Here is a 13,136-nt window from a genome sequence, read left to right as displayed (position 1 = left end):
GATGTTTAATCACTGACCACTAATCACCCTTGTGCAATATTGATCAGCAGCCTTTTTGTATACGATGATCAGAATGAGTAATAGCTTGCTAGTAAACACCAAGGAGTGGGAGGGTGAAGATGGTGAGTTAGCCCAATGTAGAAGAATAGCTTTTCTAATTTCCAGAGGTTTCTAGACTCCATCAAACAGTGTCCTCTTTTTCCCTTCCCCTGCTCCAAACTCTGTTTTTCTTCTTGTTCTCACGTTCAAACCAAGCAGTAATCCTTCCTTTCTGTGGATGGCGTGTCTTTTTGACAAGTGCCCCAGTCCCCCTTCTCAGGGCCACTGGTGCTGCTGAGGTTGTCCATGGCCTCATTTTCCCGAGGAGCCTGTCATTCCTCCTCCTCCCGGCACGCACAGGCTTCCCGTGGGGGCTGCCTGTGAACATCGAGCTTGACAACAACTGCTTGCGAGATAGTTCAGTTAAAAAGAGACCAGGGAAAACCCAAGTAGGCAGGGCTGCGGTGCGTGGGTTGAAAGCTTCCCCCCGCCTTCCTCCCACTCTTTCCTTACCGGGTAAAAGACCCGGGCTGTGCCTGAACTTGCTATTCTGAATAACCTCTTCTCTGAACACAGCGACTGATGCTCACATCCTGTTTGCTACCAGCTTAGCCGAAAGAGCGCCCTGAAGAGTGACATTTCTATTTCTGCTGGGTTTGTTTCAGTCAGTTTGCAGGCTGGCTCTCTGCTGCTGCCTCCGTCATGTGCCTTTCGATTCTCTTCTGTGAATTTGAGGAAACCCGCTTTTCCTTTGCTTTTTGTATGAAATAGCAAAATCATTGTGGGATTTGGAATAGCATCTGGAAAAATGAGGTGGACTTTAAACAGAGGAAGAATCTATATTGAGTCAGGATCCTTAAGTATTTAGACTTCGATTAATGCTTTGCTAATGCAGAACTCGTCTGCCTGGGAAATAACATGAATAAACCTGTGAATCCTGTTCTTGCCAAGCTGTAGGTTTTGATCAGGGACTTGCTAGCTTCCTTGGAAAAAATCTAGATTTAAATACTCATTTTTTTGCTTTAAATCCACGCACACCAGTGAGTCTACGTCTTATTTCGTTAATGTAATCACTTTGCCATGTTTAATAAACTATCTGCATACTTTGAATCTGTTTTACTGGTGGAGGTGCTCAGGGAAGCTGAAATGCAGTATTAATTATCCACCCTAAAATACGCCTGATTGAGTGGCTCATGCTGGAGATGTTCCTCACACCAAGCTTTTTGCATCTGCTGCTTTTAGTGTTTTACCAGTTGCAACCCATGTAGCCATGCTTGTAAAAATACAGTCACCTAAAAAACCCAAGGCAACAAAAAAATAAATTATAATTGTCAAACCTATTTTTGAGATGCTGTGTGGAGAAAAAAAATAGGGGGAGTCTTCTTACAGTTTTAATGAATCTGACTGTGAATAAAACTTTGAAGGCTAAGCAAAGCCTTCTGCTGTTTTTACAAGCCTGTGCTTCTACAGCGGACTTAAAACCTAGAGGAAATGTAAGCACATCCGAATTAATTGCTCCCACAATGAGAAGTTCCTGTATTGTTCCTTTTAACGTACTCCACCTTGAGGATGACTTGGATGAGACCTGGCAATGTAGCTTTCTTCCCCCCCCTGCCACCGCATCCTTCTGCGGAGGACAATTTCTCACCTGCTTCCCGCTGCCCAACCTTTGCTGGTAGGATGCCCGTCCCCTTGGGCTGGGTGCAGGCTGTGCCGTACGCCTGTGGGGCGGGCAAGGAGACTGGGCTTGCTGCCTGTTGTGGCCAGGGTGGGAGGACATGCTGCGCTTAACCCACATGGTACCGTGTCTCCTGTTTGCGCTTGGCGGTAACGCTGTAGCCCTGGCTGTCTCCTGCTGCTGGTGGGCTGGGGCATCTCGCCAGCTGCAGTGGGAAGAGCCTTTATGCTCTTGTGTAGAGGTGGGCTGCGGGGCAGCTGCCGGAGGAGACCAGTGTTACAGCTAGGATTGGGAGAGGGTGCTTTTTAGCAACCTGCAACGTGATAGTGGGTGGAGGCAGGCAGGTGGCTTAGCAGTCCGCTCCCCATCTCTGCCTGGGTACATAATTCCCTTACAGCGTTGAGGTCAGAGCCTCCTCGTGCTGGAAGGCTTAGATGCAATCGAGGTGTGTTTCTGCCTCTCCTGGGAAGGGTTCTATGGCCGGCTCTCCAGAAGATGCGGAAAGAGGTTAGTGCCGAAGGTGGCGGTGCTCTTCCTCTGCAGCCGGGCCTAGCAGGGGCTTGCTGCTCCCTGTCTGGCCATGTGTAAGTCTCAGTGGTGTGTCTCTCAGGTGGGATGTCTTGCTTTTTTTGTATTACAATAAAAACAAGATGCCCAATCCCACCAGGTGAGCAAAGCCCTTCCCGCAGGTGCTGCCATTTTAGTCCCACCAGGGTGCCTGGTGTCTAAGAGAGAGTGCGCTTGCTGGAGCGCTGGGTTGTGACCTCCCTGCAGGAGGCCAGTTTGCTCCTGGAGCTAAACATGTCCTGCCCTCGTTCGCCTTCATTGCAGAGCCGTTGATCTTACTGATTAATTTAGGAGGTGTTTCTCCAGAGTCTTGTGACAGTACCCGGTGTTTGGGAGGAAGGAGGACTGGTGTAGGCTGCTTGCAAAGGTACCAAGTCGCGGTGAAGTCCCAGGTTTTTCGGAGTCCATGAGGGTTGGGCTTGTGACGTTTGGGCTGTTGAGGCTCCTGAAGCCAGGCCCTGCCCTGGCGAGTTTGTGCTGATTTGCACTGTGTGAGCAAGGTGAAGGCTTCAAATGCAGTCAAGAAGTTGCTTCATTTTGGAGGATGTTTGCAGCATGGGAGGGTGTTTTGTTTTGCTTGCTGGGGTTTCATTCAGCCATGAGAAAGAGGAGAGGGAAAGAGAACTGATACTAAAAAATAAGTATCTCTGAACTTAGTGTAGAAACGGGACACAAGCAGAGTAGAGCACGTGTATGTAAGTGGCAGAAATAATTTGTGTGTTGATAGATGTGCAATAACACTGAGGTCTCTGTTGTAGCAGGATGATTTTTCTTCAGCTTGTGCCTGCTGCAGGTGATGGGGATCTGTTGAGGCTGCAGGCTGAGGGCTCAGGATGGAGCACAGCTTTGTTTCCCTAAAGAGCCCAGGGACACTTGGAAGCCCCACGTCCAGGCAGCCTCTCAAACCATTTATCAAAGTGCCTGTTTTTCCCCATCAATTCATCGTGCGAACCAAAATTAAATACTAAGCAAAGAAAACCCCTGTATTAAATAGAGAGTTATAGGGGAAAATGGTGCAAATCCATTAGCTTTTGTCAGGTCTTCCTTATTTCTATTTTTATTTGTCACTGCTAATGGATTTAGTGCAACCTACTCCCTCCCACCCGTCTCTACTAGCTGTTAACCCCTTCCCCTGGAAATTCACTTCTCTGGCTTATTTCATTATTAATACACTAGTAGGCAAAAAATGACCTGCAAGCCTCTAGCACAGATATAAGTGTTGAATAATTTTTTGAATATCTGTGGGGTGAAGGGTTGTGTTTTAAAATTGTCACTAGGTTTTCATATACAATATAACTATACATTTGTAAGAAAAGGCAATTTGTATTTTTTTTCCTAATTTTATAATCTAGATAACATGAAGAGTATCAGATGACCAGTGGGTATTTAAATGAGTGCCCCTCTGACATGAAATTAGCACATCCCACTAAATGGGCTGCTGGTCTGGAGTCTCTGGGATTTTTTTTCTTTTTTCTTTTGCCGTTGACTTTATAGGTGACCTTGAGCACTTAACTTCTTTTTTTATTCTTTTGTTTTGTGTCTCCTCAATTTTCTTTTCAATAGAGTAGGGATAATTACACTTTGCATGTATACACTGGAATTCTATAGGCTGAAGCAGCATTATTAACGCTACTTGCTGCCTAATCTCCTTCAAGCATGCCATGTGAGGGCCCGTCATGCTGACAGGCTTGTCTTCCAGGCTCTCCTGCCTTCCCAGCCCAGTCTCCCTGCGTCTGTTTGATCTTGCACTTTGTTCCTCCCTAGCAGTGTCACAGCCTCTCTTCTTCAGCGCCCGGACTTCACCTAGCCTGGAGAGGCTTTGAGGAATGTCTGGGGTTGCTAGGCACTAGTGTGAAACAACATACTACTACTTTATATAGGAGTCAGGCATTGTTTAAGGGCAGTTAACTATACTGTTTTCTTCAGTTGCTTGCGGGATTTCCATATGGCAGCCTAATAGCTTTATAGGGTGGTTTGCATATAAACTCAACAAGGAGATATTTAACAGGCTAAACGTGACTGTTGGAGTTCAGTGACATAATGCAACACCTCCCGAGCCTGTTGGAGGAGTCATTTTATGATGAGAGCAGTGGGAAGCTAATGTGGTGTAGCAGATCTGCTGCAGGCAATAGTATTGTGCGAGCTTACCTGTACTAATGGACATACAGGTGCTGGTGTGCTGGAGGAGCAGTGGAGGAGCTAGAGGAGGAGCAGTGGACCAGTTGTGCCCATGGTGTCATCTGGCAGTGGGTCACTGTGACTGAAATAATGGTAGAGAATTGTTCCAGACCCGGTGTTGAAGTGCCCCTTGTGGGGTCAGGAGCCTGGACTCTGGGGACGTGCCTTGGGTTGGTAGTCTTTGGCGGCAGCTCAGACTTGCTGGGTATCTAGGTCATGCAGTAGAAGACATTTCTGACTTCTCTGTAGTCATGAGGGGGAGTGCCGAGGTAAAAAATTGTTTAAAAGTCCATGAATGCCTTCATTTGCGTAAAACCTGAACTGTTCATGCAGTCCTGTGGGTAACATCTCATGCCGCCATTGCTGTGAGATGTTACCCACTGTTTCTTTGATCTACTTGGGGCAGGTAGACAAGGCCATAGGACCTGTGCCTGTGGCTCTACTTAATGGGGTGCTCTTTGCGGGTTTGTTGTTCTCTCTCATACCTTACGCACAGAAATCTGTTCTGGTCTAAAACAATTATTTTTTCAGATTCTGGTCCTGGCTGTAGTTACTCAAGCGGTTGTTGTAAATTCTGTGGTGACATCATGGACATTTCTATCATCCAATTCTTTTTTTGAAATTTGCATTTCAAAAGCTGGTTCACTAAAGCTTGATCCTAGAGAAACGCTTCTGTGCTCACATGGCATACTTGGACACCTATAGAAGCTGTACAGCATTCCTGGCGATAAACTTGCTGGTGAATCCTTGTGAAGGGTTTGCTTCAAGGCTGCTGTTGCAGGGTAACTGGGCGCAAGGAGCTCAGGATAAATATTTCTTCAGAGTAAGAACCTTTGATACCCAGTAATCTCTCCACTATTACTTGCAAAGAGGTCATTTGCTGTAACAATAGTAGGTTTCATCCATGCTGAGAGCAAAGCCTTAGGTCAGTAATGGTGAATACTGACACCAAAAGGTTCCTCATCACTGCAGAAAGTGTCATTAGTGCTATTCGCAGGTCCTGTGTTAACGCCTGCAACAATTTACACTGAGCTAGGCAGGGACTGATAAGTCACAGTGGTGTGATTTCAAGGTTTGATAGCTTGGGACTGCAAATGCTAGTTGGAAATGCCCTTTTTTCAAGTAATAGGAAATTTCTGCTTTTTCTCCTTGTTTTTACAGTTCCTGAAGCACCCCTGTAACCAAGATGGCATAGTTCTCAAAGGCGGCGTACATCTACACCACTTCAGCTTGGGTGGCTGCCATATGCCTAATTCATATTGCTGACAGTTTGGGTTCAGGAGAGTCTAGCTGTGGACACTCATCCCCTCCTGGTCTGGTAGTGGAGAAGAAAAAGGATAGATCTACTCAATGGGGAGTTGTTGGCTTGGTTTCAGTTTTGTTCGCTTGTTTAAAGTAGCAAGGTCCTTAACTCAAAGAGTTCAGTTTAATAATTCTCAGCTTGCTGGCATAGCCTGGGTGCCTGTGCAGAGCTGTGAGGTCACTCACACATTCGTGGGTCTCTTGTTTCGGTTCCTCTCCTCCCAGCCTACCTGGCTTCCCCAGCCCCCATGCATCCGTGCCCAGCATCTCAGTGTCTCTGGTCTTGGCTGTGCAGCTCTCCTGGTCTTACCCTCAGGGCCATGTCTGCCAGCCTCGCTGCCAGCTCTCCCATGTATGCCTGCTCTCTGTCACACCATTTTTCCCGTTCCTTTTCCGAGCTGCTTTGTGTCCAGCCAGAGTCCTGGTTTTCTTTTCTCAGTGTGCTGTTCCAAGAGATGCATCAGGGTGTCACCACGGCTCCTGCTGCAGAAGAGGAGAGCCTCCCGTTCCTCTCCCTGGCTCCCCACATCCATGGTGCTTTGCAGCAGCTCTGGGTGCTCATCAGACCCTTCGTGTGAGCCAGCTTAATGAGTTTAAATGACAAAAAATGGTGCCAGCAAAATAGTTTTCTTTGACAAGAATGCTGAAATGGGCTTGTGGAAGAAGGGCTGGACAGATGCAAGAGGGCAGGGAGAACAGTGCAGCAAGGACCAGGGAAGCAGAAGCAGCAGCTCAGACCCCTCCATCTGCTACAGCCCTTTTGGGGGTCTTCCCTTAGGGGTCTGTTCCCTTAGGGACCCTCTTGGTGGTGATGCTGCTGCGAGAGATGTGGGCGCCTAGAGCTGCTCCTCCCTGGTTTCAGCGCAGTCCCGTGCGGATTCAAAGCGAACATGTAACCGGAGCTTCAGAAGGTACAATTTGAAATTGCCAGCGTCCCTCTGACCCCTCATGTTTGTGGCTCCTGTATCTGCTCACTTCCCAAAGCTTTATTTTGGGCAGACTGTTTGTATGGCAATGAAAACAACAACCCTGGAAAAAAGTTACGTTCCTAATGCATTTCAAGTCTGTGCTAAAATAACCAGGGAACAAAATTCCTCAAATAAACATTTGCTGGAATTTTTATATAGACGAGGTATGTATTTTTTCCCAGCCATTGGTCTTGGGAAGAGCTCAACGTACAATTATTTTTTATTGAGCTTTGGGCAGATGATAGGTGATATGTAAGGCCAGGCAGTTAGTTGTGAGGTATACAGAAGCAAAACCTTTATAATGAAGAGTTTTAATAGTGGATAATGCTGTTATCCCCGACTGTAACAACTGAAAGAACTGACAAGCAGCATTTTAATTCTTTTATTTTTAAATTTCAAACTTTTTTCAGTTCTACTAAAAGATGACCAAACATTTTTGTTTGGATCCTAATAGGTTGTGTAGAGTAGGATTTTAAAACTTTCATATGCAGTCCAATGGGAGAAAAAACAATTGGACACTGAGTGTATCATGTACCTTTTCATGGCAATGCACTGGTTTTAATTGTTGGGGGGGGATCAGATTTGTATATTTGAGATATGAGAAAGAGAAAATGAATTAATAAGTTGGGATTTAGTACACAATATCCTGATACAGTCTACATATATATTAAGTGACAGAAAAAGGCATAAGAATTTCTTAATAGAAAAGATAATCAGGATTTTTTTTAAAGAAAAAGTATTCAGTCATAAACTTTTACGGGATAACTTCTACGTGTTGCTTTCTCTCCCCATTAGTACCTCTGAAACAGCTTACCTGCAACTATAGTCTACTCTTGGACAAGGTGAAGGGGACTTGTAGTTAACACTCCCGCTTTCTTTAATAACCTTAAACACGGATGCAGAAGCAGTAACCTGTGATGGGCAGGAGGGAGGGAGGGAGGGAGGTGGCTTCCTGTCGGGAGGTCTGAAAGCGCTCCAATGCCGAGATGATCAGGGGCTGTTATCCACTCCTCATTCACTTGTTGCCTGGGAGACAAATGTAATCCAGGGATATTTTTTTTTCCCCTTCCTTGCTGGTTTTTGATTGGAGCCACTATTGACTTTTGGCTTGGAGGAGGTAGTGAAGCAGCACGCCAAGTGTCATAAGATGGAAATTCATCACTAACCGATGGGTCTGAGTTCCAATGATTTCCTTTCCCGTGATTGCTCTGTGTATGGGAAGACTCATGACACATCTAAACAGACAGTTAACGAAGCTCTTCACACCTCCGACAGTCAAGAAGGATTCTTAACCGGATGACACTTCAGTTTTCTTTTTATTTCTGCTCTCTTGTGTGATTGTGGAAAAACAAAAGTAACTATCTTAAAAAAGGAACTTTGCATGGTTGGAGAGCTTTGCCTTAAATTGCATTTGTTTTTGCTGCTAAATTATAAGTCAGTTCAGTTGCAGTGAAAATATAGCAAATCTGCCTTCCCAGTGTTTCTTTTAACAAGGAGTATAATTCTTCTCAATACTTTTTGTGTGAGAGTTTCTGTTTTTCAGTGAGATTATTTTTGGCTTTTGCAAGAATATGGGCAAGCCAAACAAATTTCGCTTAAGAGTAATGAAAGGGTTTGAAGTTACTCTTCAGTAGTGACTTCATCTTGTAAGGCCCTCGACTTGAACTAACTCCGATGGGTTTTGGGGGCTAATCTCTTCCAGGTAGATGAAAAGTCTGTCTTGGAAGTAAATGAAAAAACAGAGAAGTTTGGAAACAATATCTTGTGTTCCAGCAAGTACAAATAAGGTAGATGGTATTTAAGTGTATGGGGTTTTTTTAAGGTTATCCCATGCTGTAAGGAGTAAGGAATCCAGCAGAGGTTTTCTCCTGAAAAACGTTCCTAGTTTTGCACGTTGCTTGCTTAAAAGGAAATTTTATGTTCTTCTTGCTTTGGCTCTTGGATGGAGCATGGAAGTGGAATTTGAGAGGTTTGGATTCTATTTTTGACTCTGTCCTTTGCCTAAAAAGTCACGTACTGGGCTTATCATGTCAAGTCTCTGGCTCATTGTCCCATGTTTAAAAGAGGGCTAAACATAACAGTCTCCTTTTTGCAAACTGGCTTGAGATGTGTGGTGCACTGCTTCCACCACTGACACCAGCAGTGGATCTTTTGGTCATCTGCTGTAGTGCTTTACCAAGACGAAAGCCCAAGAGTCTTGCTTGCTCTCTCTCTCTCTCTAGCCCCTTGAATCTTGGACTTTTTGGCCATGCAAGGGCCCCACTTCACCTCGAGAGCTGGAGGGTGTCTCCCCTTAGACTGTTCAGTGGCCTTCTGGTAGGGTGTCCTTGGGAAACAAGGGGAGAGAAAGGCTTGAACCCTGCCATCCTGAAGAGGCTTGACCCCATGTTCCCGGTTCCACCAGAGCAGCATGCCAAAGATGGTTCCTTCTTCATCCCCTCCAGCAGACGTGCTTGTTTCTGGAAAAAAAAAAAAAAAAAAAAAAGGGGGGGGGGGGGTGCGGCTCCTGCGGGTTGTGCCAGCCCCTCTCCTTTTCTTTCAAGCCAAGTCCCACGCGGTGCTGTGAACTTGCTCAATGCTCCCACACAGCCATCCAGTGACATTGGGGAATATTTTTCAGTTTTACAATTTTTGGGGGGAGAATTTAGTGCGGATTTGCTGTCTGTAAGCTCGGAAGGAGGTCTGTAAACACTTTGCAATGTTGCACTGTGCATCCTAAAGCCGTTCGTGAGGCGGAGGAATGCTTAGGAGTTGGTAGGGCTCCACAAAGACTGCAAATTTTCTAAAGGAAACAAGTGTCTGGTTTTGGTCTCCCTTGTGGCTTTAGAAAATAATATCCCACTTTTGGTGTGATTTTTTTTTTGTGTTTGTGTGTTTGTTCTTCTACACATGAAGCCGAGAGCCTTGCTTCGCTGATAGAAGTTGGAGCTGAGAAAAGGGATGGTCCGGGGTTGGAAAGCAGCTAGAGGCAGTAGCACAGCCTCCCTAGCCTGTTCCAGAAGATGTCAACGTTTACCAAAAATCTTATCGTAATGCTTTGAAAGCCTGCCAGTGGAGTTCAGTCAATAATTAGTATTGGTATTTGTTTTCACGTATGCTCAAGCAGACCAAGGCTGCTCCTGAGCTATCATTTTGTATGCTTTCATAGTGGAGCCGAGGGAAAGTTGTTTTTCTGTTTGTTGGAGAACTCGCACAAAACAATTCAAAATACCTGCACCCTGACCTCTGATGGGATTGAGACAAGAACTGAAATTGCACTGCTCTTAACTGCAGAATAAATACTGAATTTTAGTGTAGTCTTCGCATTACAGATTGACTGCTTGAGTTGCTCTGTGTGTCCAGAAAGGGTAATTACAGTAACTGTTGTTTTAACGGATCACAATTTCACAATACCCTTAAATGGTTTAAACTCTGATTATACTGTGGGCTTTTTGTTGTTGTTGTTTTGGGGTTTTTGGGTATTTTTTTTCCCCTTAGGGGAGAAAAGATGATTAATTTCCTCTTGTAGTATAATGGCACTGATGTCATGTGGTTGAAGGATTAAGTCCTTTTATTTTTAAAACAGTTGCTAGGGTGTTGAAACCCCTCCTTTTTAGCCCTGTTTCTTGTTAGTGTAACAGCAAAAGGAAAAGAAAATAACTTTCAAAAAGAATCTACTTGTCTTCAAAGTTTCCATTTAACGGTAACTGGAGCTTCTTTTTTTTCCAGTATGGGGTGATGGGGAAATTGCCAGCTAGTATTAAATCATATTAACTAGTAACAAGAGCCAGGGGGGACGGGACGGGACGGGACAGGACACACAAGCAACCAAACATTCGTTCTTACTTTTTTTCCCCCAGAAGTGTGATTTAAATCATACAGTTGCAATATGTTATTAATACAGCAATAATCTCTGGCAAGCAAACTATGTTCACTTCTGTCAGACAAAAAACCCAGACCCACTGCTTTTCCTAACAAATACTGCTAAATAAATAAGGCTATGCCATTAGATCAAATATTTGATTTTTTTTTTAATTCTTTTTTCTTTGCAGAGTATTGGAAAGGGGTCCTTGTGGTGTATAGACCCAGAATATAGACAAAATCTTATTCAGGCTTTGAAAAAGACACCCTATCACCCATATTCGCATGTGTTCAATACACCTCCCACATCTCCTCAGGCATATCAAAGGTAAGAACTAGATGCATTTTACAACTCTAAATGTTTTCATCCAGTGTTGCGTATGAATCTTGGGTAAGACGTTAAATGTAATTAAGTGATGCAGTTTGGAAATGTGCTAGCGAAGCCAGCCCAGGAGTGCTGCTGGCAGCCTGGCCTTGCTCCGTGTGTGTCCGGGACGCCTTACCTGCCTGTCCCCCTGCATGGTGGCAGCGAGTCCCCCGAGCGGAGCTTGCAGTCCTGCTCCCGCCAGAGCCACAGAGCCTTTTGGCAAAAGAACGCCTGCAATTAAAATGCATATAAGCAAACGGAGAGCTCTGAAGTGTCCTCTTATCCCCGTTGCAGTAGGTATCCTCGCTCGGAGGAGATGGGCTCGTTTTTTTTCCCCGAGCGTGCCACGGGGCCTGTGTTGCCTGTGCAACCGTCAGGTCTCCAGGCGAGCCCTGCGCCCAGGGGACTCACAGGGCCTTTGTTGTAGTTACGCGGTCCCTGCGCAAGTGCCTGCCCGTGAGGTTATCCCAGAGGGGCGCGGGGCAGAGCGGTAGCCGTTTCTCTGCCTTGCTTCAGTGAAATAGGCGTGGGGCGGGTTTTTTTCATTTGTTTTGCGTTTGGTTTTGATCTGGCCATTGCTTACAACTAACGTTAGCGAAGGAAGAGAGAGAACCTACGGCTGCCATCCGCCAAGCGGGGAAGCAAACACCGGGTTTGGCACAACTGCTTTCTCCTCGCTGCTAATATGGAAATTGTTTTCTTCACTTTTTCCCAGTGTGGCAGCGCGTCACAGCTGGGTCAGAAATGCCTCTCACGGCCAGCGCTGTACCGCTCCCCGCAAAATCAGGAAGCTGTCTTTAACGGGCCGAGGCAGGGCTCAGCAGCATCACCGGGACCGAGCAGTGACTGTGACGGCTGGCCGGGGGCTTGGCGGGTTCCTGGGTGGTTTTTTTCCCGGAGCAGTTTCAGCGTTTGCGTTGAGGCGTGGCGGGGCGGGCGGCGAGGGCGGGGCCGGGGACGCGGGGCTGGCGCGGGAGAGGCCGCCGCCGCCCGCCCTTGCCGCCCGATGAGCGTGATGGTCGCCACAGCAACGCGGGCGTCTCCCTGGCAACGCGTAGCCCGGACAGGTGCCGTTGCATCACGGGGCGGCGCGGCGCGGCCTGGCGAAAGGGCCGGCCGTTGGGGCTCGGCCGCGCGCCGTTGCCGTGGTAACGGGTAATCCTGCGCAGCCACGGCAGCCGCTCCCGAAGTTCTTTGAGCACCGGGGTCGTGCGCGGGTCTTGCGTGGCGCGGAGGTCGGGAGACCCGCAGGCGCGGGGGTATTTCTTCCCTGCTTGGGAATGGGCGGCTGGCGTGGGGGCAGCCGGAGGTGACAGGAGTTTGGGTTTCCCGAAGCAGCGCAGCAGCAGCCGTACAGCTGCAGCGCGGGCCGCTCTGTCCTGTGTTTCACGTGGAGCTCGAGAAAAATCTTTTCCGTAGTACCGCCTTGAGAAGGGATTTTTTCACTTCTACGTTTCCCCTCCTCCCAGCGATCCCACCGCTAGTGCGCTTTGCAGAAGGACAGAAAAATAATTTGAATAAGGGCATGAAAATCGTAATTTGTGTGTTTGAACAAGGCTTGTTTCCAGACCCTCGCTTTATCATCTCTGTTGCCTTTTTAAGAGTATTTTAATTATGCTCCTATAGATTTATTCAGAGATTCTCATATGAAGTAAAAGCGTAATGCACATCTGACATAGAAATGGAGGGATTTTGGTCCCTTCTAATCCCCATGAGCAAAAAAATCCAGCAAACACATTGAAAGCAGGAGGATCTCCGATTTTTTTTATGCTTGAGGTGACTGTTGACTTAATGGGTTGGGTTTGCCAGAACTGCTGTGCAACTTGCTGGCAGATGTTGCCTGCCGGAGCTCACAGATAGCTTTTCCAGGTTAGGTTGACGGAAGCGATGCAGCAGCGCTGGTGTGAGCTGTCCTTGCAGGGACGAGCCCCTAGAGACACCCCGGCCGGGTGCTGGGCATCGGGGAGCCTGACCCGGGGCGGCTGCCCTGCATCCTGCACGGCCGCGTGCCCGGTGCTGTCCCTTCCCTCACTGCATGTGCCAAAGGATGCCTGCGGAGCCGCGGACCTCAGGCAAAAGTCGTGCTGCCCTCGTCTCATGGGGTGGGTGGCCAGAACCTCGTAGCCTGTTTTCATGCGTGGGAGAGGAGAGGTGTACTGGCACGTGCCAAACAGCATGGGATTTACGAAATTGTTTT

General features: G+C 47.0%; 1 protein-coding gene across 5 annotated transcripts in view; it reads left to right on the top strand.

Moving 5' to 3' along the window:
- The window catches only part of FOXN3 (forkhead box N3), a 210,455-nt gene that overhangs the window by 94,357 nt on the left and 102,962 nt on the right, over positions 1-13,136 (top strand). For all 5 annotated transcript variants that reach the window (XM_075503418.1, XM_075503421.1, XM_075503420.1 and 2 more), the window contains exon 3: positions 10,764-10,900. In XM_075503418.1, the coding sequence (XP_075359533.1) occupies positions 10,764-10,900 (137 nt within the window). The remainder of the gene's footprint in view (positions 1-10,763; positions 10,901-13,136) is intronic.

This window comes from Mycteria americana, chromosome 5, assembly GCF_035582795.1.
Source record: "Mycteria americana isolate JAX WOST 10 ecotype Jacksonville Zoo and Gardens chromosome 5, USCA_MyAme_1.0, whole genome shotgun sequence".
NCBI lineage: Eukaryota > Metazoa > Chordata > Aves > Ciconiiformes > Ciconiidae > Mycteria > Mycteria americana.
Note: the sequence above shows the minus strand (reverse complement) of the source record. Positions and strands in the feature narration are given on the sequence as shown.